At 42.8% G+C, this 22,706-nt stretch overlaps 1 protein-coding gene across 1 annotated transcript in view; it reads left to right on the forward strand.

Moving 5' to 3' along the window:
• LRP2 (LDL receptor related protein 2) overlaps positions 1-22,706 on the forward strand; it is a 180,888-nt gene that overhangs the window by 46,279 nt on the left and 111,903 nt on the right. Inside the window, exons 21-30 of the mRNA XM_019480291.2 lie at positions 1,779-2,018; positions 8,607-8,726; positions 10,367-10,483; positions 11,218-11,595; positions 12,549-12,797; positions 13,871-14,082; positions 15,073-15,257; positions 15,980-16,208; positions 19,156-19,333; positions 21,655-21,783. Coding sequence (XP_019335836.1) covers positions 1,779-2,018; positions 8,607-8,726; positions 10,367-10,483; positions 11,218-11,595; positions 12,549-12,797; positions 13,871-14,082; positions 15,073-15,257; positions 15,980-16,208; positions 19,156-19,333; positions 21,655-21,783 — 2,037 coding nt within the window. The remainder of the gene's footprint in view (positions 1-1,778; positions 2,019-8,606; positions 8,727-10,366; positions 10,484-11,217; positions 11,596-12,548; positions 12,798-13,870; positions 14,083-15,072; positions 15,258-15,979; positions 16,209-19,155; positions 19,334-21,654; positions 21,784-22,706) is intronic.

Raw genomic sequence — 22,706 nt, forward strand, 5'->3', positions numbered from 1 at the left:
TAGAACCACTTACATGAACAAGGGATACAATGCTGGGCTCCTATAGCTAGGGATTTACTGAATTCACAGTGGAAGTGGCCTGTGTGGCAGCTCCTTTAATTTAATCTTGCAGGTTGCCTGTGCACCCTCCTACCCCCTGCTGCTGATCGGTAGAGGGGCCCTGGTAGCCCTGTTGCTTGTTGCTGACCAGACAGGAGGCAATAATGGTGCCATATTTAAAACCAAAGTTTCCACATCAGGAGCGAGTGATGGGACCTCTCTTCCAATCAGCAGGGTTTGGGGATGTGTGTGGGGGAACCTGCAAGATTAAAGAAGCTGCTGCACAGCCTACTTCCACCATGAATTTGGTAGGTCCCTCCCTATAGCTCATATGAAAATATACAAACATCATTAGTCAGAATGTTTGGGTTAAAATGTCACAAGGATGGTTTTCTTTAGATGATTTCCTTTATTTTATGGATCTCATAATGATGACAGATATAGCTGTTTATTTCTGCTTCCAGCTAAAATAAGAAAGGGCATTGTGGATATTTTAAAGCAACAAAGTTTAGCTCTTTTTTCCAAGAGTAAAAGTTAATACTTGATTTGGTTTAGCATCTAGGTAGTTTTTGCCTAGGTTTTCATTTCATCAGCCTAGGTTCTCCCAAGCCTGTTTGCTGTGCTTTGTTTCTCTCATTCTTCAGTAAAATAAATTAAGAGTGCTTTTTCAGCCACTGTTTGTAGCCTTATTGCTGTAAATTGGGTCAAGCAGACAAAAAGTTTAAATATGCCGAGAAAAATAAATTGAGAGTAGTAGGAGAATTATTATGGATGATATAATAGAGGTAAGATATTGGACTAATATGACATATTTATTTTATTGTCAAATTCAAAGCTAATTCCTCTTTATAAATCATCACCAAGATAAAAAGGAAACATGGATAATCTGCCTGATACAGAGGACCAGATCACATTGACTTAATTGGGAATTGCACATGCATAACTGATAGGGGTGTATGAAATTTCGCTGGCTGTTTCGTTTTGACACTGTTTCGACTCATTTTGAGGTCAAAACAGCAAAATCGAAATGAAACAAAGGGAGTCAAAACAGCCTTGAAACAAGACAAGGCTAGTCAAAACATTTTGACCATAGCGCTAGGGATTGGAAGTCAGCCCAGCTGGGCTGATTTCCCATCTCCTGCGCTAGATTGGGCCATGGGTGGGGAGTCAGCGGCTGATCTAGTGCACAGGTGGGCTGACTGCCTGTCCCTGGCTCGATCTAGCGAAACATTGAAACATTGTCAAAACATCCTTACTGTTTTGACAAAGCAAAATGGAAGAGCTGTTTCGAATCAAAATGAAATTTGTTATGAAACACTGTTCTGTTGCAACCTTGAAACTCAAGGTGAAATGGAACGGTGCTGTTTCACACAGCCCTAATAACTGAGTGTAGAATCTGGCTCTGTATTGCTAGGTTATTGTGGGACAACTAAAATGACATTTTAGTTGACAATGAAGGAGTAGACAAAATAATCAGATTAGCAAATGGTTTTGCTTCTTCTTTTATATTGTTTGGAAATATTTTTGAAAATCTCCACATTTTAGTTTGTTAGAAATGATTTGACATTTTAAAAATTGCTTTAAAATGCATTTCTTAGTGTTACTGAGATGTTCTTATTATGGACAATTGTTTGATGTAGATTTTAGATGTGACACAAGTATATTTAGAGTCCTGAGCAGGAGGAGGGTAGGCTTGGGCATCTCTGTACAAACTTTCTAACATTTTGTTTCTTGTTTAGACAATTCTTGTGCTTTATCAGCATTTACCTGTAGCAATGGACAGTGCATTCCAGGTCGCTGGCGCTGTGATAAACATAATGACTGTCTTGATGGCAGTGATGAACAGCATTGTCCCACACAGGGTCCTACTTCATGCTCTGTAACCTTGTTCACCTGTGACAATAGCAGGTGCATTCCAAGGATCTGGCTGTGTGATACAGATAATGACTGTGGTGATGGGTCAGATGAGAAGAATTGCAGTAAGTATCAGTATTATCTGTTTTTTGGTATAGTATGTGTAAGTTATGTCTATATCAATACCTATGTATACATGTATTGTGACAAACCCTGCCCCCAGATTTGGTTTGATGTGCCCTTGAGACTATTCCCTGGGGTATGTTCTCACACCTTCAGGAGTGCCCTTAGCCCCAAGCCCCTCTCTGCTTTCTGCTGCTTGACCTGAGTTGCTCCAAAGGTTACCTCCATGACTGATGGTGCCTCAGCTTTACTTGACTTACTTGGGTCTTGCCAGGTCTTAGCAAAGGGCAATTTTCTGGCTAGAAGAATTGTACCCTTGTATGGTCATTTGCTCAGAAATTTTAGATCCCTTCTTCCCTAGAAGGAGCCTGCCTGTATGTTCGGATGCTCTGAAATCACACTTATCCTTGACAATAAGTAAGTTATAAAATATAACAGAAAGATTTATTATAAGAACAATAGTAAACATAAGAGATATAAGAATAAACAAACAAAATATCTGAGTGATAATTTTACCTGTAAGATTCTTACGTTTCTCCTCAGCTTAACAGGTTAGAAAACAATTGCTGCCTTTGACCTTCCTATCAGAGCATTGTGCAGTTTCTCATCTCAGACTTATGCTCAGCTTGTTGGCTGAGGGCCTAAAGCAGGGGTAGGCAATGTTTTCAGCCAGAGTGCTTAAAAAAACATAATGTAAGGTGCTGGAGTGCCGGCATGCCAGAAAAACAAAACCGGGGCGGGGGTGGCACATGCAGGATGCATTGCATATTAATATAGTTAATAATCATAAGTAGTGTTGTTTTTTTACAGTAAATACAAGGTTTTCTAAAAATTCTAAATCTGGTGACAATAAATAAAACTTCATATACTACCTTTGTTGTTGTGTATTTTTTTTTGTTAACCATGTTGTGATGAGAGGTGGGAAAAAAAGAGAAAGAAAGAAGGGAAAGAGAAAGAAAAGAGGAGAAAAGGAGAGGAGAGAGAGGGAAAAAAAAGAGGAGAGAAAAAAAGAAAAAAGAGAAGAGAGAAAAAAGGAGAGAGAAAAAAGAGAAGAAATAGAAGAAAAGGAGAGAGGAGAAAAAAGAGGAGTGAAGAGAAAATCACTAATGACCTGGGTGAGAGCAGGGCTGGGTGGGTGCGGTAACCTGGTCAGTGCTGGGAGGGGCAGGTTCAGGTGTGCGGGGCGGGAGGCAGTGGCCCAGGTGGTGCTGGAGGGGTCGCTACGGGGCCAGGGGGTAAGGTGAATTTTGAGGTAGCTATAAACCCCACCCCCAGCCCCCTTCTAGTGCCACCCCTGTGCACTGGGCTCCAGAGCCCCAGCCGGGCTTTGCGTCAGTGGTGGCTGCACCCGCCGCCACCCCCCCCCCCCCCCCCGGTGGACAGTGGGGGAAGGGCCTGAGACTGTGCAACCCCAGGCCTCTTCCCCACCATCTGCTCTGAGGCATGGGGCACAGGGTGTGGGAGGGGCTGGGGCAGCACAAGCCCATCCCCTCCGCTGCCGTCCACCCAGAGGCATGCATGCCTGTGCTGCCTCATCATCCACCCAGAGGGGTGCGTGCAGCCACCACTGGCACAAACCTCGGCAGGGGCTCTAGAGCCTGGTGCACAGGCCAGCACTAAGGTAGGGTTGGGAGGGATATAGCCACCCAAAATATCACCTTAGCCCCTCCACTGCTGCCCGAGCCACTGCCATCCAACCCGCGCAGCTGCCTGCCCCTCCCAGAGCTACCTGGGCCACGTCACCCTCCCCACACAGTTGAGCCCACCCTTCCCCATGCTGCCATCGCCTGCCCCAGGCACCTGAGTCCACACCACTCCCACCTGCAGTGCAGCCTCCCTCCTAGGCACCCCATCGGGAAGAAGCTGGCACCACCCCTGCTGCCAGCTCAAGCTCTGGGTAGCTGCTGCCAGCCAGGGCTTGTAGCAGGGCTTGCAGCCCTCCCAGCTGCCTGCTGGGAGCAGCCTGGGCTCTATGGCTGGCAGCAGCTGCCCAGGGCCTGGACAGGTGGTGACATGTCATGCTGTGGGATGTGTGCTGGGGATTGCCAGTCCCTGGTTTAAAGTCATTTGTTATGCCCTAGAAGAGTAAAGGCAGGAAGCTGCTCATATGGCAAGGCTTCAGTATGGTTTCTTATCTGGCCATTCTGTAAAATGTGCAAATCTGGCAAAACATCTAGTTTCTGACCAGAACATGAGAAATAGAAGACTCTGGCAATTTACATACATTATCCGTTGCATTATTGGGGAGCCAGAAGTGGATCCAGGATTTTACAAAGAGGGTGTGGGACCAGTGACCAATGCTGCAGGGGTGGCTGCACCCCTGATCCCAGCTTCTTCCCCTCCTCTCCCCCTGGGGCAGGCAGATTGTGCCATGGGAGCAACAGTCAGAGACTCTTAAGTTCCCAAAGCAGGTAGAATTCCCCCTTTTCCCCGCTCTGCTTGGAGGCACATCCCTCTTCCTCTATGCTTGTCCACCTGTTGCAGCTGCGGTCTCGACTGTCCTTGGGACAAGGGGAGCTCTAGAGCTGCTCCAGTCAGGCTGGGGGCTGGGCTAAACCTGAGAGTGGCACCAGTGGTGGCAGAAAGCAGGCTAGTTCCTCCTCCCCACACTTGCCACCAGGCGGGGTGGGGGAAACTACCTACTCTCTGCTACTGCTGCTATCCTGGGCTGAGCCCAGTCCTGCACAGCCCAGTTGGAGGGGGAAAGGAGCTCCCTTCACCCCTAGGATAGTGGTAGTGGTAAGCAGGGAGAGGGGAGATGGGGAAGGGATATGAGGGGACATGAATCTGAACATGGAGGCAAAGGGAGAAGGGAATTCTTACCTTCTTTGGGGACTTAAAAAGTCCCTTGCTTCTGCTACTACAGTGTGGTCATAAAGGGGGCTGTGGCTGTGCCACTGCACCTGCTCTGGAACTGCCCTTGTGAGGACCCCATGCTATGTAGACAACTTCCTGGCTCCCAAGGGTGTATCTGTTTACCAGACCAGAAGTCTTTTCTGATCTAATGTTGACCAAGAGAATATTTACATCCTTTCTGACATAAAGATTACTAATCCAATATCCTAAAGATGCTCTCTCCCATTTCATTTCCCCATTGTGAGAAGTTTCCTTCCCTGAATTGCCAGGTGTCATTCTTGCTGTTCTCTTCTTTTAAAATATAAATTCATCATTGTCTCAAAGGGCCTAGCTCATGTGTCTTGGACCACATCCATAATGGTCTATTTAATGGACCATTAAACATACCCATGTCAGGTGCTAATTCTCTGATTACTTCTCAGATTATAAAGGCTTGAGATACATCAGGTGCAAAACTCATTTAGAAAGTGACACCTAAAAATCATTATCATTTTATGCCCTTTTATAATGTATAAGAAATATGTTTATATCAAATATCACAATTCATATAAACATAAGGACGATAAGACTAAACACAGCTTGGCAGACACTATATCAGTAAAATGACTTAAAAATGTGCATGACATTCCATGAATACCTCAAAATACAGTGGGTTAATGGCAGTGTATATGTATATGAGAACAATAAATTTGTTCAGAAAGAAAGAACTCATATGGGACTTGGAATAATATCATGCCATCGTATGTGACATGGACCAAACATTCATTGGAGCAGTTTCTGAAGGACTGAGGGACCTGCTGCTTGGGTCCCTTTACAGAATCATAAAAACATGAAAAATTAGGGTTGGAACCTCCTGCTCAAAGTAGACGAATCTCTGAATCAGGAAACCCTTTAATCTCTCTGAATAGAATCAGAAACCTCCGAATTGATTCAGAAAGATTCGGTGATTTGGATATAGACACAGCTTTAAATGTTTTTCCAACATACCTCAAGGTAGGAGGTGGCTCATGAATGCTGTGATGGTGGGGCAGATAGAGCATCCCACAGGAGCATGGGGGGCTCCCCAACATGCTCGGCAGCAAACCCAGAAGCGGACCAGAAGCACTTTCAGTCCATTTCCAGGTCCGCTGGGGAGTGTGCTGGGGGCTCCCGCTGTGCCCGCTGGGGAGTGTGCTGGGGGCTCTCCCTGTGCCCCTACGGCTCTGTGACTGGTGCCTCCTGGGTCTGGAGGGGCACCCGGGGTCCCCCTGTGGCCGATCACTGAGCTGGGGGTCATGGGGGGCCCCCCAGCATGCTTTCTGGAGGACCCAGAAGTGGACCGAAAGTACTTCCTGTCCACTTCTGAGTTCGCTGCCGAGCACATGCTCCTGTGGGACACTCCAACCATCCTACCGTCGCAGCAGTCATGAGCCATGCCTGGTACCTCGAGGTATGTAGAAAAAACATTTAAAGCTGTGTCTATGGCTGAATGGCTGATTCTCCAAATCAAATCTTCAGATTCAGCCAAATCGAATAGGGGACAGTGATCCAAATCAACGAATTGAATCACTGTCTCCGATTCAGGCCAAATCTGAATGTAACACAGCCCATTTTGCACACCAATAATTAATGACTCACGTTCATCTTGGTGTCAACAATGAGTCCGAGATCCCTTTACACTGTTGTGCTGCTGAGAAGGTCCTCCCTTAGCCTGTAAGCATGCTGGTGATTCCTTCTCCCTAGATGCAGCACCTTGCACTTGTCCTTGTTGAACTGCATCCTGTTTTGTTCTGTCCACCTTTCCAACCTATCCAGATCTGCCTGGATTCGTTCCCTACCCTCTAGTGTGTTAACTTTACTCCATAATTTGGTATCATCTGCAAATTTGGACAGAGTGCTTTCCACGCCCTTATCCAAGTCAGTGATGAAGACATTGAACAGCACAGGTCCAAGAACCAAGCCTTATGGGACTCCACTGCCCACACCCTTCCAGGTCAATACCAACCCATCCATCACCACCCTCTGGGTGCAACCCGTAAGCCAATTAGCCACCCACCTGACCATGTAATCATCTGCATCACAGCTGCTCAGTTTCTGTCAGAAGAAAAGTTTATCTGTGAGAATAGGAGTTTAGCAGTGACAATAGGGAGAATTGTTGATAACATACTTTTAGAAACCCTTCTTGTTACCCTTCACTTCCCTTTCTAGCTGCAACTCCAATTGCCCTTTGGCCTTCCTGATTTCACCCCTGCATGCCCAAACAATATTCTTACACTCCTCCCTAGTCGTTTGTCCAAGTTTCCACTTCTGCTAAGCTTTCTTCTTCTGTTTGAGCTCACCGAAGAGTTCCCTGCTAAGCCAAGCCGGTCTTCTGCCATACTTGCTAGTCTTCCTATATATTGGGATAGTTTGTTCCTGCACTTTCAATAAAGGTTCTTTAAAGTACAACCCGCTCTCCTGGACTCCTTTGTCCCTCAGACTGACCTCCCCAGGGGATCCTGCTCATCAGTTCCCTGAGTGACTCAGAGTCTGTTTTTCTGAAGTCCAGGATCCATACTCTGCTGCTCTCCTTCCTTCCTTTCTTCAGGATCCTGAGCTGTCATTTCGTGGTTGCTGCTGCACAAGTTGCCATCCACTTCTACATTCCCCACCAATTCTGTCTGTGAGCAGCAGATCAAGATGAACACAGCCCCTAGTTGGCCTTTCTAATGCTTGTACCAGAAAGGTGTCCCAAACACTCTCCAAAAGCTTCCTGGATTGCCTGCGCACTGCTGTATTGCCTTCCCAGCAGATGTCAGGGTGATTGAAGTCCCCCATGAGAACCAGGGCTTGTGACTGGAAAACTTCTGCTAGCTATTTGAAGAAAGCCTCATTCACCTCATCCTCCTGGTCTGGTGGTCTATAGCACACACCCACCATAACATCATCCTTGTTTCTGTTCCCTCTGACCCTAACCCAGAGACTTTCAACAGTCCTATCTCCAGTTTTATACTGGAGCTCTGAGCAATCATACAGATCTTTTACATAAAGCACAACTCTTCTTCCTCCTCTCCCCTGCCTGTCCTTTCTGAATAGTTTGTACCCAACCATGACAGTGCTCCAGTCATGCAAGCTGTCCCACCAAGTCTCTATTATTTCTATCACATCTTAGTTCTGTGACATTATGTTGTAATAGTTCCATGTGAGGGAACCTGTGGTAATACAAGAGCAACAAAACCACTTCAACTTGAACCCTACTTCATCCAGGTAAGAGTTGGGATTACTTAGCTCACTTGTGCTGCTCGGGTTTGTGCATATGTAGCAGTTAGAGCGTAACAGCTGCTGTGTGTTCAGGAGAAACAGCTTCCCCGTCCCCTTTGAATCCACTCCATGTCTGTGCCCCTAGTTAACACTGAAGCATCAAAACCAACTGACAGTACAAAGTAGTCACTTTTATGCGGTCACAGTACTGGGACACTTGAACCATCATTGAAAGAATGCGTAATCCCATCCTTTGCTGTTTACAAAGAAACCAAGGCCCAAATGCTGCAGACATATACATATTTTGAAACATACATGTTATAAGAGAATGATTGGGCCAATTGACTGTATGTGTTTTACAACAATTATGCCAGTTGACGATGTTTACTGCATGTACAAGTATGTGCTCAAGAACTGTATATGTCTTTATGTTCTGAATATTGTACTGGCTCAAGGAGAAAAGGAGAAAGAAAACCTCTTTATTTATTCATTACTTTATGTATTTTTCTTAACAGCTTTCACAGGGACATGTGAACCTGGTCAGTTTCAGTGCCCTGACCATCGTTGCATAGACCCACTTTATGTTTGTGATGGAGATAAGGATTGTGTAGATGGGGCAGATGAGCATGACTGTGGTAAGTGTAATTGCCCCCATCCCCTTAGAAGCAAAACCTCCCCATGGGGCAGAGAGGAAGCAGGAATCACTGCTCCACAGCAACCCATATAGCATTAGACTTCCTTTTCAGAGGACCTAGTAGGAGACACATTGCATCTGGAGCAGCTCCATCTTATTCCCAGCAAGGATCTGCACTTCCATGGTTTGAAAGAGTCCAGAGAAACTAGAATGGACAATGCACTGTTACATTAATAACTGTATGTATGGGGAAAATCACAGGAGTTTCATGAGCCAAGTCGGCAGTTAAACCTGGACTTCCTTGTGCTCTTTCTTGTGTACCCACAGAAAAGCTGGGCACAATCTTTCCTTTAAAAAATTATAGCTAATGTGACATGCCCTGACCCTAGAAGTAGCTAGGGTGCTCCTCTGAGACACACTCCCAGGGTGCTCTCACACCTTAGGGGTGCCCTTCACCTCCAAAACCCTCTCTGCTGTTTGCTGCTTGACCACCAAGAACAGGCTGAGATGCTTCAGAGGTCACTTCCCTGACCTACGGCACCTTAGCTGTATCTGTCTCATGCAGGCTTTGCCAGCTCTTAGCTCAGGGGAATTTCCAGCTATAAGAGTCACACCCTTGTCTGGTTATGCAGTCAGAAAATGTTGATCCATCCTTCTGGAAAAGAGGCCTGCCTGTGTGGTCAACTAATCTGACATCACAGTGAATACTGACAACAATAAAAGATGACAAAAACATTTATTATAAGAATAAGAACAAGCATAACAAATCACTAGCCATATTCTGAGATACAGACAGAGTTATAAGAATACACAAACAAAAGAACATATCAGAACAATAACCTGCTTTTACCTTGCATCTTAAATCCAAGACTGCAGTTTCAACTCAGCATTTAGCTGAGGGACTCCAATGTTTCCCTGTGCCCCAGGAAAACTAGAGACCCCATCATTCTCTCCAGGAAGAAATTAAGTACAATTTTTATCTGGCCATTTATATACATCACCCTTTAGATTTTCAGGGAGCAAATGTTATGCATATAAATTCCTGCCCTCCCTACAAGGTGCATGTGTTTTACTAGACCAGGAGAATGTGTACATCATTTCAGATATGGTGAATACTAATCCAATAGCCCTAAGATGCTTTCTCACTTATTTACTCCACAACAAGAAATATCCTTCCCCCCAATAATCTGCATAGCTTGATATTATTCCTATGGCCCCTTCTTTTAAATTGTAAATTCATCATTCCCTGGAAGGGCCTGGTTGCTGCACCTCAGAGCACATCTGTCTGAAAGGGAGATGAGTAAATGACATGTCAAATGCTAATTCTTAGCGATTCTTCTTCTTCAGGAATGTAGGCTGGGAAGCTCTCATGGATGCCAAAGAAACTCATAGTTTATCACTTGAAAGTCATTATTGTATCATGCAATCCTGGTCCTGTTATAACATGTAAACAATACATTTTATATCAAATACCACAGTGCGTATAAATATAAAGTCAATAAGGCTAAATACATCTTGACATTACCTATCTGTAGAGACTGCACCTGCCATCTTGAGTAAAACAAACTCAAGAAAACATATCCAATGAACTCATCAGGTTTATGGCAGCTAATATAATACCGTACTTACTCTTTATTGTAGTGTATAACTGTACTGCATCAGAATTTAAATGTGCAAGTGGAGACCAATGCATCCGTACTATTTATCAGTGTGATGGTGTTTTTGATTGCAATGATCACTCGGATGAAGCTAATTGTCGTAAGTACATTATGGTGAAAAGATATTAAAATAAAAGTTCAAATTATGAGACAAGGCTTTTGAAAACTTTCTTTTATCTCACCCAAAGGGGCAGCTATATAGAACAATCTGGCAGTATTTCCATGGTAACCACAAGATTACTAATGGAATAATTGCTTAAATATTTCTTCTAGGCAGAAGTTTTGGATGATGTAGGTACAAGCCCATCAGCAAATTTCCTAGCATAGACTTGGAGTCTGCTATCTTTGTGGGTCCAGGACTTGAATAGGAAATTTGGCAAAATTAATCTCTAACATTGTTTTGTTAGATTGGGAAATAAAATGTAAGAGCATTGAGAGTTATGAAATGTTTTTGGATCTTGTACTTCCTGATAAAAATCTTTCCAGTGTTTCATAGCTCTTTGAATAATCTTGTACAGTTTAAATTGCTCCAGATTTTAAATACTTGAGTTATAACTGCTGTTTCAACAGGCTTGCAGCTCATAACTCTGTCTATGTGAGCATGTATATGTATTAATAATTGAATTACTTTCACATTAAAATATATTTATTTTAATGTATATATTTTATATACTATAGAGTGTGTGAAACTTCCTGTCTATAGCCTTGATTGCAACCTGTTACAGTTTCCTAGGAAGGAAATTGATTTCCTTCTTTTGCACATACAGAATTAGACCTGATGTATTTGTCTGAAAATATAAATACTTTCTTGACCACTCTACATTACTATTTCAGCTACAAGACCACCAGGAATGTGCCACCAGAATGAATTCCAGTGTCAGTCAGATGGCAGTTGTATTCCTTCTAATTGGGAATGTGACGGCCATCCTGACTGTGCAGATGGCTCAGATGACCATCAAGGGTGTCCTGCCAGGACCTGTGCTCCCTCTCTTTTCCGCTGTGACAATGGAAATTGCATCTATCGGGCATGGATCTGTGATGGTGACAATGATTGCAGAGATATGAGTGATGAGAGAGACTGTCCAACTCAGCCTTTCCGGTGCCCCAGTTGGCAGTGGCAATGTCCAGGTCACAGTATTTGTGTAAACCTGAGCAAAGTATGTGATAATGTTGCGGATTGTCCTAATGGAGCTGATGAATCCCCACTGTGTAGTAAGTTACCATTTAGCATATAGATTAGATTGACTGGATTAGAAACCCATGTGCTGCATAATACAATAAGCTAGCTCACAGCAGTACATGCTGCATAATAACATTTCTAGAATTAACTCAGAAATGTATTGGGGTTCAATAGGAAACTTGGTGAAGTGTGAATCTCAGACATACAAATTGCAACTTTCAGCAAAAGGGCATGACATGAATTAATTGCACGTGATTGTGAGTCCAGTCCTGCCTCCAGTTATGCAGACCAAACTTACATCAACTCCAGCAAAGATTTTGTTTTGTTAGGTGTGTAAGAATAGGCCAGCAGTCCATGGGGTCCTGAATACATTGACTTCATAAAAAATTGAATTTAATCAATGATGCTTTAATTGAAAATGAAATTTGTTCCCCTTTCATATTTCCTTGATGTTTCTAACTTGAAAATCAGGACAAAATTCTAAGCCCTATGTCTAGCCGGAATTTAATTTTATGTTGATTATGCCTCTTGATTTTTCACTCAGTATAACTTTCTTTCTTTCCTTCCTTTCTCTCTTTAATCAATGCACACTCTCAGATGAACCCCAGCCAGGTATGATTACAAAATATATCTTAGATTCTTGTATACTAATATTACTTTAGTTTCATATTTTATGGTGATTATGTAGATAGATGATTTATGTACTTCCAGCTAACTTATTTATTCTGAAACTTTAAAAATACCCTTAGATTTAGAATTTATTCTATGGCATAGAGTGAAAAATATTATTTAGTTTACTGTCACTTTTGTGAATTCGATATGTATTATATTTTAGGATGCTGATAAAAGACCTAGCAACTGAATAATTTGGAGTTATGTGGGTGTCTTGAAAGCAAAATGTGGCTTCTAGTGTAAATGTATGGCATTGACCTCAATATGTAAAGCTTTGACAAATATTTGCTTGTTCCCCACAACCCTATTTTAGATCAAGAGAGCTGCTCTGACAACAATGCTGGCTGTACTCATCAGTGCATTCAAGGGCCCTTTGGAGCTCAATGTACATGCCCATTTGGATACCAACTTGCAAATGACTCCAAGACCTGTGAAGATATCAATGAATGTGATCCTCCAGGCTTTTGCAGTCAGCATTGTTACAATGAAAGAGGATCTTTTAGGTGTTACTGTGATGAAGGGTACATTTTAGAAGCTAATGAAAGGACTTGTAAAGCTGCAGGTGAGAAATATTGATAAATCCTATGAAGTAAACAAGATAGGTACTGCCCAGAGTGTCAGGCATACAGCTATTTGCATAAATGCTACAACCCCCTGTTTTATAAAAGATTATAAAACAAACATTTTATGTAATATTAAAGCAGCTAGTTGTGAGATTAGCTAGTAAGTAAGTATTTGTAAAGTAGATTTTTTTACAAAGAATCTTGAAAAAAGAATTGCTTGGTTGTGTCATCCAAGTAATTAGTACCTTCTACAATGATGATGTCACCCATGGCCAAGTGGAGGTTAGACAGACACCTGAGTGGTGGGATTTAGTCAGGGGTGATCTTGGCTTGAGCCAGAACTAGATGACCTCATGAGGTCCCTTTCAACCCTGCTTTCATATGATCCTATGTTTGAATAAAAAAATCTGGGTTTAATATGTACTTGTTAAATTGAGTACAAGGAGGTCATTTTACCTAGGGCAAAATCCCATTTTAGCTGTAATAGTATTGAACTAAATCATTAAGACTAAGGACAAAATGATGAAAACACTTGAGGCATCAACTGTTGTTAAGGTTTTGGTATATTTTTTCTCATGCCTACCCAAAAATATTTTATGTCAAATGGGCATAATGCAGACTAAAGAGATGTGGTCCTTTTTCCTCTCCTAGCAGGATATTCTATCAGGGGTTGGTTATGGTTTCTGGCAGGGCTCAGCATGAACAAGCTTGGGTCTGAGGCAGGCTTCTTCTAGGACCTGGCTGCCTCCACTGCATCTTCCTGCTGCCTGCTTGTAGCATGAAATGGGCAGAGTCCTTCTTCCACTGAAGCCCCTGCTGTCTGGCTGTGGCCACTAGTGATGTGGACAGAGCCCTTGCCACCTGACTGTGGTGTGGCAGAGGCTCCCGGTGCTAACTGCTGCCAAAGCCACAACTCTGCAAGGCAGATCCAAAGGTTCCATAGGCTAGATCCAAGGGCTCCATTGGCCAGATCCAGCCCTCAGGCTGTAGGTTGCTGTTGCTTGCTCTAAATATTTTAGTAAAATCCTATTGCTTGGCTTACCTGTTTGTATGAATTTCTTTTCTTTGATAGAATCTGGGAATCTTCTCTTATTAGTGGCGAGCCGTAATCAAATTGTTGCAGACAACATCACCTCTCAGGCATACAACATTTATTCTCTTGTTCGAGATGGGAGGAACATAGTAGCTATTGATTTTGATTCAGTCACAGATCGCATCTATTGGTCTGACATCACACAGGATAAAATTTGGAGTGCTTATAAAAATGGAACAGATCGAAAAATAGTAAGTCTTTAGTAATAATAGAAATATATTCTCTTTCTTATCATTGGGTAAAGGGACTGGAAGAAACTAGATTTTCAGTTAACAAAAATGTAAGAGGCAGACCTCTAGGCATTGAAATGAAAAGAAACTTCCAGAAAGTGAAGCTGCATTATATATAAAATTCTGAAGGAGAATCTGTTATTAGGAAATTTACATTTGTTTAACACGTGTACACCCACATGCTTAGACACTTATTCACGTGTGAGATGACTTAATGCTGCTTTGGGCATGTTTACACGAGACGTATTACTGCACAGTAGACTCATGTACTGTGCAGTAAAGCATCACCATTTATATGTGTGCAGCATTTACTGCACGGTAAATTAATCTACTACGTGGCTGGCTACTACCTGTAGGTACAGATAGTAGATTAACCACGCAGTAGTTAGTGTGCAGTACTGCACTACTGCCTGGCTAAGCCCCATGCGGGGGGAGCTGTGCTGGCTGCAGGGGCAGCTGTCTCCCATCTTTGTGCGCATTGGGACGGGTGGTCCCCTTGGCTAGTACAGGGGGGCTGAGCCAGGCGGGAGCAGCCCTGGACTGGGCTGTTGCCATTGGAAGCAAATCTGTGCCTTGCAGGGTGCACATGTAGATGCTTTCCTGGGCACAGTTTAATGCACATTATATTACTGCTCAGTAACCTTACTGCACATTAATTGCACGTGTAGACGCACCCTTTGACTACTACTTTCTCAGCACTAGATTGTAAATCTGTGTTGTTGCTAGTGTGCTGTTACTCATTTGAGTAGTTTCACAGAGGTCAGTAGGATGGCTCAGGAGAGTGATTTCTTACCAGTTGGAGGATTGGGTTTGCATTCTGGCCTTCATTCTGTATTGGAAATCTAAAGGGTGAAGGTCATTTGCCTTTCCTATATCTATGGTGTTTTATGATGTGTTATTAATATTTAAAGAGTGATACCTTCAGAGGAACTAACTTTTTGCTTTTAATAGGTATTTGACAGTGGTGTCACCGTGACTGAAAGTATAGCGGTAGACTGGGTAGGTCGCAATCTTTACTGGACAGACTATGTTCTGGAAACAATTGAAGTCTCTAGAATGGATGGGAACCACAGGACTGTGCTGATTAGTGAAAATGTAACAAACCCAAGGGGACTAGTGTTAGATCCCAGAATTGAGTAAGATTTTTTTTATGTTTTTGTTTTGAAAAAAATATGATTTAATAATGATTAAAGTAGAAAAATAATTCCATTGTTTATCCAAATGTAATATTCAATACCCATGCTCATTGTAATTGTAAGTGACAGGGTCCATATATAGGCAATTTTGAGTTTAGTAATCTAGTTCACTTGTAAGTCTTGGTTAATTCAAACAGTATTATCCAAAACATTATTTAACACAGCATTATAGTACTATGTTTTACTTTAATAAGCTGTCTTGATTATCTAAAAATAGATATTATAATATGTATTCCTGGAGGTTATGTTGTATAATTTTAAATAAATTAAGTTATTATTTAAATAAAATTATTATATTATATTATAATGTTTACACAATGTTATAGTACATAGTTTATATAGCTACATATTGTATAACACGATGTGGTTATATGGCACAAAACTGCGTGTCTTGGAAACCTGTATGGTTATAAAGTAACTTCAAGTTACCAGTTAATAGTTTAAAATTGCAACACCATTTTAAGAAGAGGTTCACTGGGAAAATGTTATGGTTCTACTTCATACTTTGGAAGAAATTACTGTTAAAACTTTTTAAACTGATTGATTTCAGTTACTTTTACTGCATCGTAAATTTCTTAAAAGTATTGTTTCTATTTAGGCTAACATTTCTTAACAGCCAAATGTTTTTTCTCTGATCAATAACCAGAACTTATTTTTTGCAGTGCTCATGTGATGTTCTGGACAGACTGGGGCCGAAATCCTCGAATTGAAAAAGCTAGCATGGATGGGACAATGCGAACAGCTATCGTTAGTGATAAAATCTACTGGCCCAATGGACTTTCCATTGATTATCCAAATAAACTGCTCTACTTTGCTGATGCTTATCTTGATTATATTGATTTTTGTGATTACAATGGCAACCACAGGCGACAGGTGGTAGCGAGTGATTTGGTAAGAGTAATAACGAACCCTTGCCTCATTTCCTGCTGTGCTATGACAGTGCTATCTATATGATCTCTATTACAACAGTGTCAATGCCTTGCAACTTGTCCTCAGAATACCTCTGTGAAGTAGGGGAACTAATTTTACTCTTACTTTATGGATGGGAACTGAGGCATAGAGTTTATGTAACGTGTCCAAGGTTATATAGGAAGTCAGTGACCAAAGTAGGAAATTCAATTAAGTTCTCCCAAATCCCAGACTAGTGGGGACTAAGCACTGGCTTTCTTCCCTGCTTTCTGGCCCTAATTGTATGAATTCTAAATTCATAATCAACAATGAGCTTGGCTTTAATAGCAACATATTATCCTACAGTATAGTCTATGAAAAGACTTGAACAGTACAAGAAACATCTTGCCATACAAAGATATCCAGGCATCACTATAGCATCCTGTTGGTGTAGCTAAGCCAGGGGTGGGCAATTATTTCAGATGGAGGGCTGCTTAACAAATTTTCATGAGATGTCAAGGACCGCAAGGGTAGCACCTCCCCAACAGGTGCCCCTACCCACTGGCACACAGGAGGGCTGAGGCTGCTCCATGGCTGGATTGTCTTTCTAGGCAACCCAGGCAGCAGTGGCTTGTTCCAGCTGCTGCTACTGCTGGGCCCAGCCCCGTGGTACTGATGGGGACCAGTGTGCACAGCCCTGACCCGGCCTGTTCTGTGTCTGCTCTGGACTTGCCTACATTGAGCAACAGCAGCAGTGGCAGTGGCAGGGCAAAAACTGTTGCTGAGCGTGGGGGGAAAAGCAGCCGCCCTCCCCTTACCACTACTGGACCCTTCCTACTTCAGCTACCCAGAGCCCATGCCAGGCTGCTCATTGTCTCTGCTGCCATTGCCACCACCTCTGGGCTCCCCAGCAGGGCAGCAGTGGCAGTGCAGAGAAGCTGCAGGGCACTCCCAGATGCAGGCTCTGGGCAGCTGCAGCAGGAAGGGCAAGGCAGTGGTGAGGGGAAGGGGTCACTTTTCCCTCGTGCTGAGCAACAGTTTCTGCCTGGCTGCTGCTGCTGCTGCTCTTTGGCCTGGGCAGGTGAGTCCAGAGCAGGCGGTGGGCAGGTTGGGGCTGTGCGTGTGAGTCCCCACCGGTACTACAGGGCTGGGGCCAGTGGCAGCAGCAGCTGGAAGGAGCCACTGCTGCCTGAGCTGCATGCCCAGGGGGTGGCAGAGCACACCACGGCTGGATGGTGCCTGGGCCAGGTGGGACCGAGAGACTTGCCATGGGCCAGACAAAGACTCTCCATTGGCTGGATCCAGCCCACAGGCCATATTTTGCTTACCCCTGAGTTAAGCTCTCTGTTGTTTGTAATTGCTATTGAGAGAAGCACACATGCTAACCAGTTTTGTGAGTAAAGCATTTCAGGGGGGGTTTTTTTGCCAACTGTGTCTTACCTTTGCTTGAGGTGTGTGGTCCAGCATGGTAGCAGCACATATCTACTACCATATTTGAGTTTGTCATTGAGCTCTTGCCTATATCTCTTCATTGTATGCCTTGCTGTTTGTATCACAGCTTTGTCTTCTTTACTGTCTGCCCACACTTTATTCAAGTTTTTAAGCACAAGCAGGATTTTATTTAGTACTAAACAGAGTTAGTACTAGTGTCATTAGAAGCCTACATATAGGTAAGAATACATATATGAACTTCCTGTATCTGCTAATAAGATTTACACACGTAAATACTTGCATATAGAAACGAAAATCTTTCCCCTTATATGGGATAGAAATGCCATCATAATCTATACTTGCACTATGTGACTTCAGCCTACTTATAATGTATTTTGTACTCAAGATATATTCTGTGTCTTGCTGTGGATCACATTAATGAAATCTTTTTGGCAGCATAATTCCAAGTTTTCAGCTAATTTTTCAGCTAAATCTTACTAAGTAAGTAAGATTTTCAAGATTCTTTCTAGCAGTAGGTCACCCATTTCAGATGAGGTTTGTGTAATTCTCTGAGAGAAGTCCCTAAAGGAAATGTGAACATAATTGGAGTAACTTCAGAGAATGCAGTTTTAATTTTTCAATACAAATGATAACTAAATGTATACCAGCAATAAATAGCTGACTTTAGAGCAGGGTTGGCCAACGTGTGGCACACAACACCTTCTCATGTTCATTTAGTTGATAAAAGTGTGGACAGGGGCAGGAGGATATGTGTTTGTGTGTTGGGGGAGGCAACTTTTTCTTTGTGGTTTTTTTTTTTTTTTAGTTCTTTTTAATTAAAGTTACAGTGTTGATAACAGTTGCCATGTTGTGGCTTGCATGAAGTCAAAATCTAGTTACTCAGTTGCAAAGGATCCTCAGCTGGTATAAACAGGATGGTATATATAACTTCATTATAAATCAACAAAGATGTGTAGACCCACAGTAGTTGAAACTGGGACCCCATTTTTCTATGACTGGACAAACCAGTTCTTGTAAAATGGGAATTAGCACCATCTGTAGCCTTTTACCTCAAATCACATTCTTTTTAATTTTTTTAATGAGGTTTGGGTAAGCAATCTTCTCCAACAGCCCACTAGAATACAGAGGAGGTTTCAAAAGTAGAAAGGGTGAGAAGTTAGGCACCCAACTCCCATATATTTTTCTGCTTGTGCCTTGGAAACACTGTACGTACCTATCTATCCTTCTCCACTCTAGCTTGCAATTTTCAACAGTGCTGTTGATTGCCCATACAAGCTTTTTTTATTGAAAAACATATTTTCCCATAAAAGCAATTGGCACCTTCTTGTCAGGGGAAAGTGTAGATCATTTGTACATCACCTGAAAGATATCTGTTGGGACACAGCTGCTGTTTTTTTCACTGTGCTCAGCTCTGTCACTGTGCTGTGTGATATTTCAACACAAGCTTTAGATGATAATACCTATGGGACTAAATTGGTCAATGTTTTTTTCTTTTTAGATATTACAGCATCCACATGCTCTAACTCTCTTTGAAGATTTTGTTTATTGGAGTGACCGATACACACACCGAGTCATTCGGGCCAACAAATGGCATGGAGGAAACCAAACAGTGATGATTTACAACATTAACCAGCCTTTGGGGATTGTAGCAGTCCATCCTGTTAGACAACCAGGTGGTAAGTCAAACAAAGTAACTTTAGCAAAACAAAAGCAAACCCTGCAGGTTGCTTATTAATAAAACACTATGAATCATGCATGTCAAGATATGTTCTGTGTGAAAATACATGTATAATTTATACTGGTTGCTAGCTATTAAAGATTGTTCCAGTCCATCCAAACTGTTGAATGACCTGGTAGTAATTAGGACAAGCTAGCCTTGGTAACACAAAAACAAAAGTGACAATATGCATATAAGGAACTGGTCTCTGGAGTTGCTTTGCTATCAGTGGCTATCTGGGGTTGGGGTAGCAGATGTGCTAAACCTCTACCTTTGCTTATCTTGCAGTAAGTGGGTCTTGTGGCTATGCCCTTCCCTTGTAAGAACAGTGAAGCCTGTAGATAGTCTGTGTTTATGCTTGTCTTCGTAGTGTCACTTTACTTCTATATGTAACTGGTTCTTGTTAACTTCTTTTGAAAGATACAGTAGGTCTTTTTTATTAGAAACAATTGTATTTTATCCTTGAGTTTCTGTGCCTCTTAGAATAGGCTCCTGCCTAGGCTACTTGTCAGTGGTGGTTACAAAATCTGGTTTCATCATGACTCTTTCTGGGAACTCATAAGAACTTTAGTGGCAAATTTGTAACAAAAAACCTAAATGATCAAACTTGCACAGATAGTCCCTACTGATCACTGCTTTTTACTATGTTCACTTAGGTCCTTTGCAATTTAAAAAAAATGTTGCCCTGGATTTTTCAAGGGGCCTAATGAGTTAGCCACCCAGCTACCAATAAATTTGAATGTAATTTGGGTGGCTAGGTGTAGTGGAACCCAGATTTTATGTCTGGGTGTTTCACAGCCTGTTTAATTTGTAGTGTGTTACTGAATCAAGGAAGAGCCACTTAGCTGTTTGCTGTGACTTTTACCTCAAAGGACACTGAATCTGCACTCCTCTGGTGCACAGCAGTGGGTCCCACACAGTTGATTGATTGGAGAAGCATTGGCTTTTAAAATAAAAGCCACAGCAAACAGCTGGAGTAGCTAAGTGGTTTCACATAGCAGCTTGCTGTGGTTATACATTTTCTCGGATAGTTTGCAAAACCTCATCTTTGCAGACAGCTAAGAAAGCTAACCTTATGAAGAATCAAAGTTCTATATAATCCCTTTAGGCTCCCTAGAAAGTGCCAAACTTGATGACTAATTCAAACATGCTAAATTTGCTACTATTGACAAGGCTAAAATGATGAGAGAGAATCCTGCAGCTCTCCACGCAGTGCCCGAGGTACCGAAGATACAAAATGAAACATAATGAAAGACCAGTACATTAACAGTCTTGTTGCTGTAATACAGTGGTTCTCAACCTTTGTAGACTCAAGGCGTCCCTCATTGGACTCAAGGCACCCCTCATTAGATTCAAGGCACCTTTTGGAAAATGCCAGCTCCTAGTTTTCACTCATTTTTTCACTACAGAAAAATTACAGAGCAATTCTTCTGTTGAGAAGAACTCAAAAAGATCACAGCAAGTAGTAATGTTTTTGATATTGTGGATTCCTATTTGAAATCTTTGGGTGCGTCCAGACAAGTGCACATATGCCTTATGTGGTGCCGTAGACTTGTGTGCGGTGCTGCACACTGCATGTGCTGAACATGCAGGCATTCCCTGTACTGCTATATTTGCTGGGGGGATGGAGGGGTTTGACACTGGGAGATCCCAGTGTCAAAAAAATCCGTGCCTAAAATAGTGGGGTGGCACACGTGGCAGCAGTGTGCTGCGCCGAAACTAGAGGCTGGGCAGCTGGAGCCATACTCCAGCTGCCAGCCAGGCTTCCTGCTGTCAGATCACTGTGGCTGCAGCCCCTGGAGGCCCCCAGGACCCCAGGTAAGGCTGCTGGGGCCAGCCCAGGTGCTGGCCCTTGCCTCCCCTACCCCACCCGGGGCAGCATCATGCACCAGCATGCGCGTGCCCAGGCATTCCCTGGGGACAAGTAGCAGCCACACATATTGTACTGTTGGTGTTTGTCCCTTGGAAAATGCATGTTCCCACTCTTGGGGATGCACCCTTTGATTTTACTTGTGAATCATATGTAGGTGTTTACACACCTAACAGAGCTGATATGGCATGGCACCCTTGAAAGGATCTCATGGAACTCTGGCTGAGAACCACTGCTCTAATAGCAAAGTGATTCGGTGTTGTGGTGGCTGTACACATGGTTTCTGATCTAGATAAATACAAAAGTGGATATAATGCAGTTTTGACTTTAAGGGCATCAAATGGAATTTCATCAGTCTACTACTGTATGGTCGCATTTAAAGTTTACTAGGGCTTTCTGTTTACTCTTAGGTATCAATTCATGTGCATCAGCTTCCTGTAGCCACCTCTGCCTGCTTTCTTCATCAGGACCACGATTCTATTCTTGCGCCTGTCCTTCAGGATGGACACTTTCCCCTGATAATGTGAACTGCATGAGAGGTAATGAGCTGTGGAAAAAAGGTATTACTCTGCCAGTGTTGGAGGCAGTGCACACAGCTGTGGATCATTGTTCATGGAAAATATATCCTTCACTTCAGGCTGATTGCAAGTTAGGAGCCTGGAATATAGACTTCTGTTTAGATATAGGGCCAGTTTTTTGAAAGTGCACCCCACCAGGGTTTCAGATGCTCAGCACTTAGATTTGGGGTTTTGGGGGGTTTTTTTTTTTGAAAAAGCTTGGCTTCTTTCTAGGCATCTTAAAATGACCCAGATTTTTAGCTCTGCTCGGCATATAATTTTTTATTTTGGGGAGAAATATGTCTGGAAAGAGTTACTAATTGCTAATAATTACTGAATATTCATAGCTTGTTATACTTGTAACTATCTGTCAGGAAGCCTGATCCTAAGATTTGCAGTCCTATGGAGGTAAGACACATGACTGGAGGGGATCACCTGAGGCATTAAGTCAGTGCCTGGCAATCTTTATCATAAGATCCCTTTCATAAACTGACTGAGCTCTATTTTATCTTAAAACTTGTTAGGTTTCTAGTCACAGGAGCTCCTCACTCCTTTTATTTGCTACAATCCTTTTTCACATTTCCTGCCTAAATCTGTTAGTGGCCAGTAAACACCCGTTTGCCCTTGTGCCAACACTGACCTTTAGCTTAAGCAGCTCTTCTTCCTCTCTGCTGTTCACCCTCCTTATATATTTATAGAAAACAGTCATATCCCTTTTCAGCCTTTGATTCCAAGTTCTTTTAGGGCATGTCTGTACTGTGGCACTGGCTGGTACCAGGGACGCTGGTGCTGAGCATGCCCTGCCCACCTACATCTGCTGACAAGATCCGGACTTGGAAGTTCAGCAATGAGGCTGCTCCATGCTCATCTCCAGTGGGTACTCTAAGGCCTGCTTGGAATGATGA

Source organism: Alligator mississippiensis, chromosome 4, assembly GCF_030867095.1.
Source record: "Alligator mississippiensis isolate rAllMis1 chromosome 4, rAllMis1, whole genome shotgun sequence".
In the NCBI taxonomy this organism is placed as follows: domain Eukaryota; kingdom Metazoa; phylum Chordata; order Crocodylia; family Alligatoridae; genus Alligator; species Alligator mississippiensis.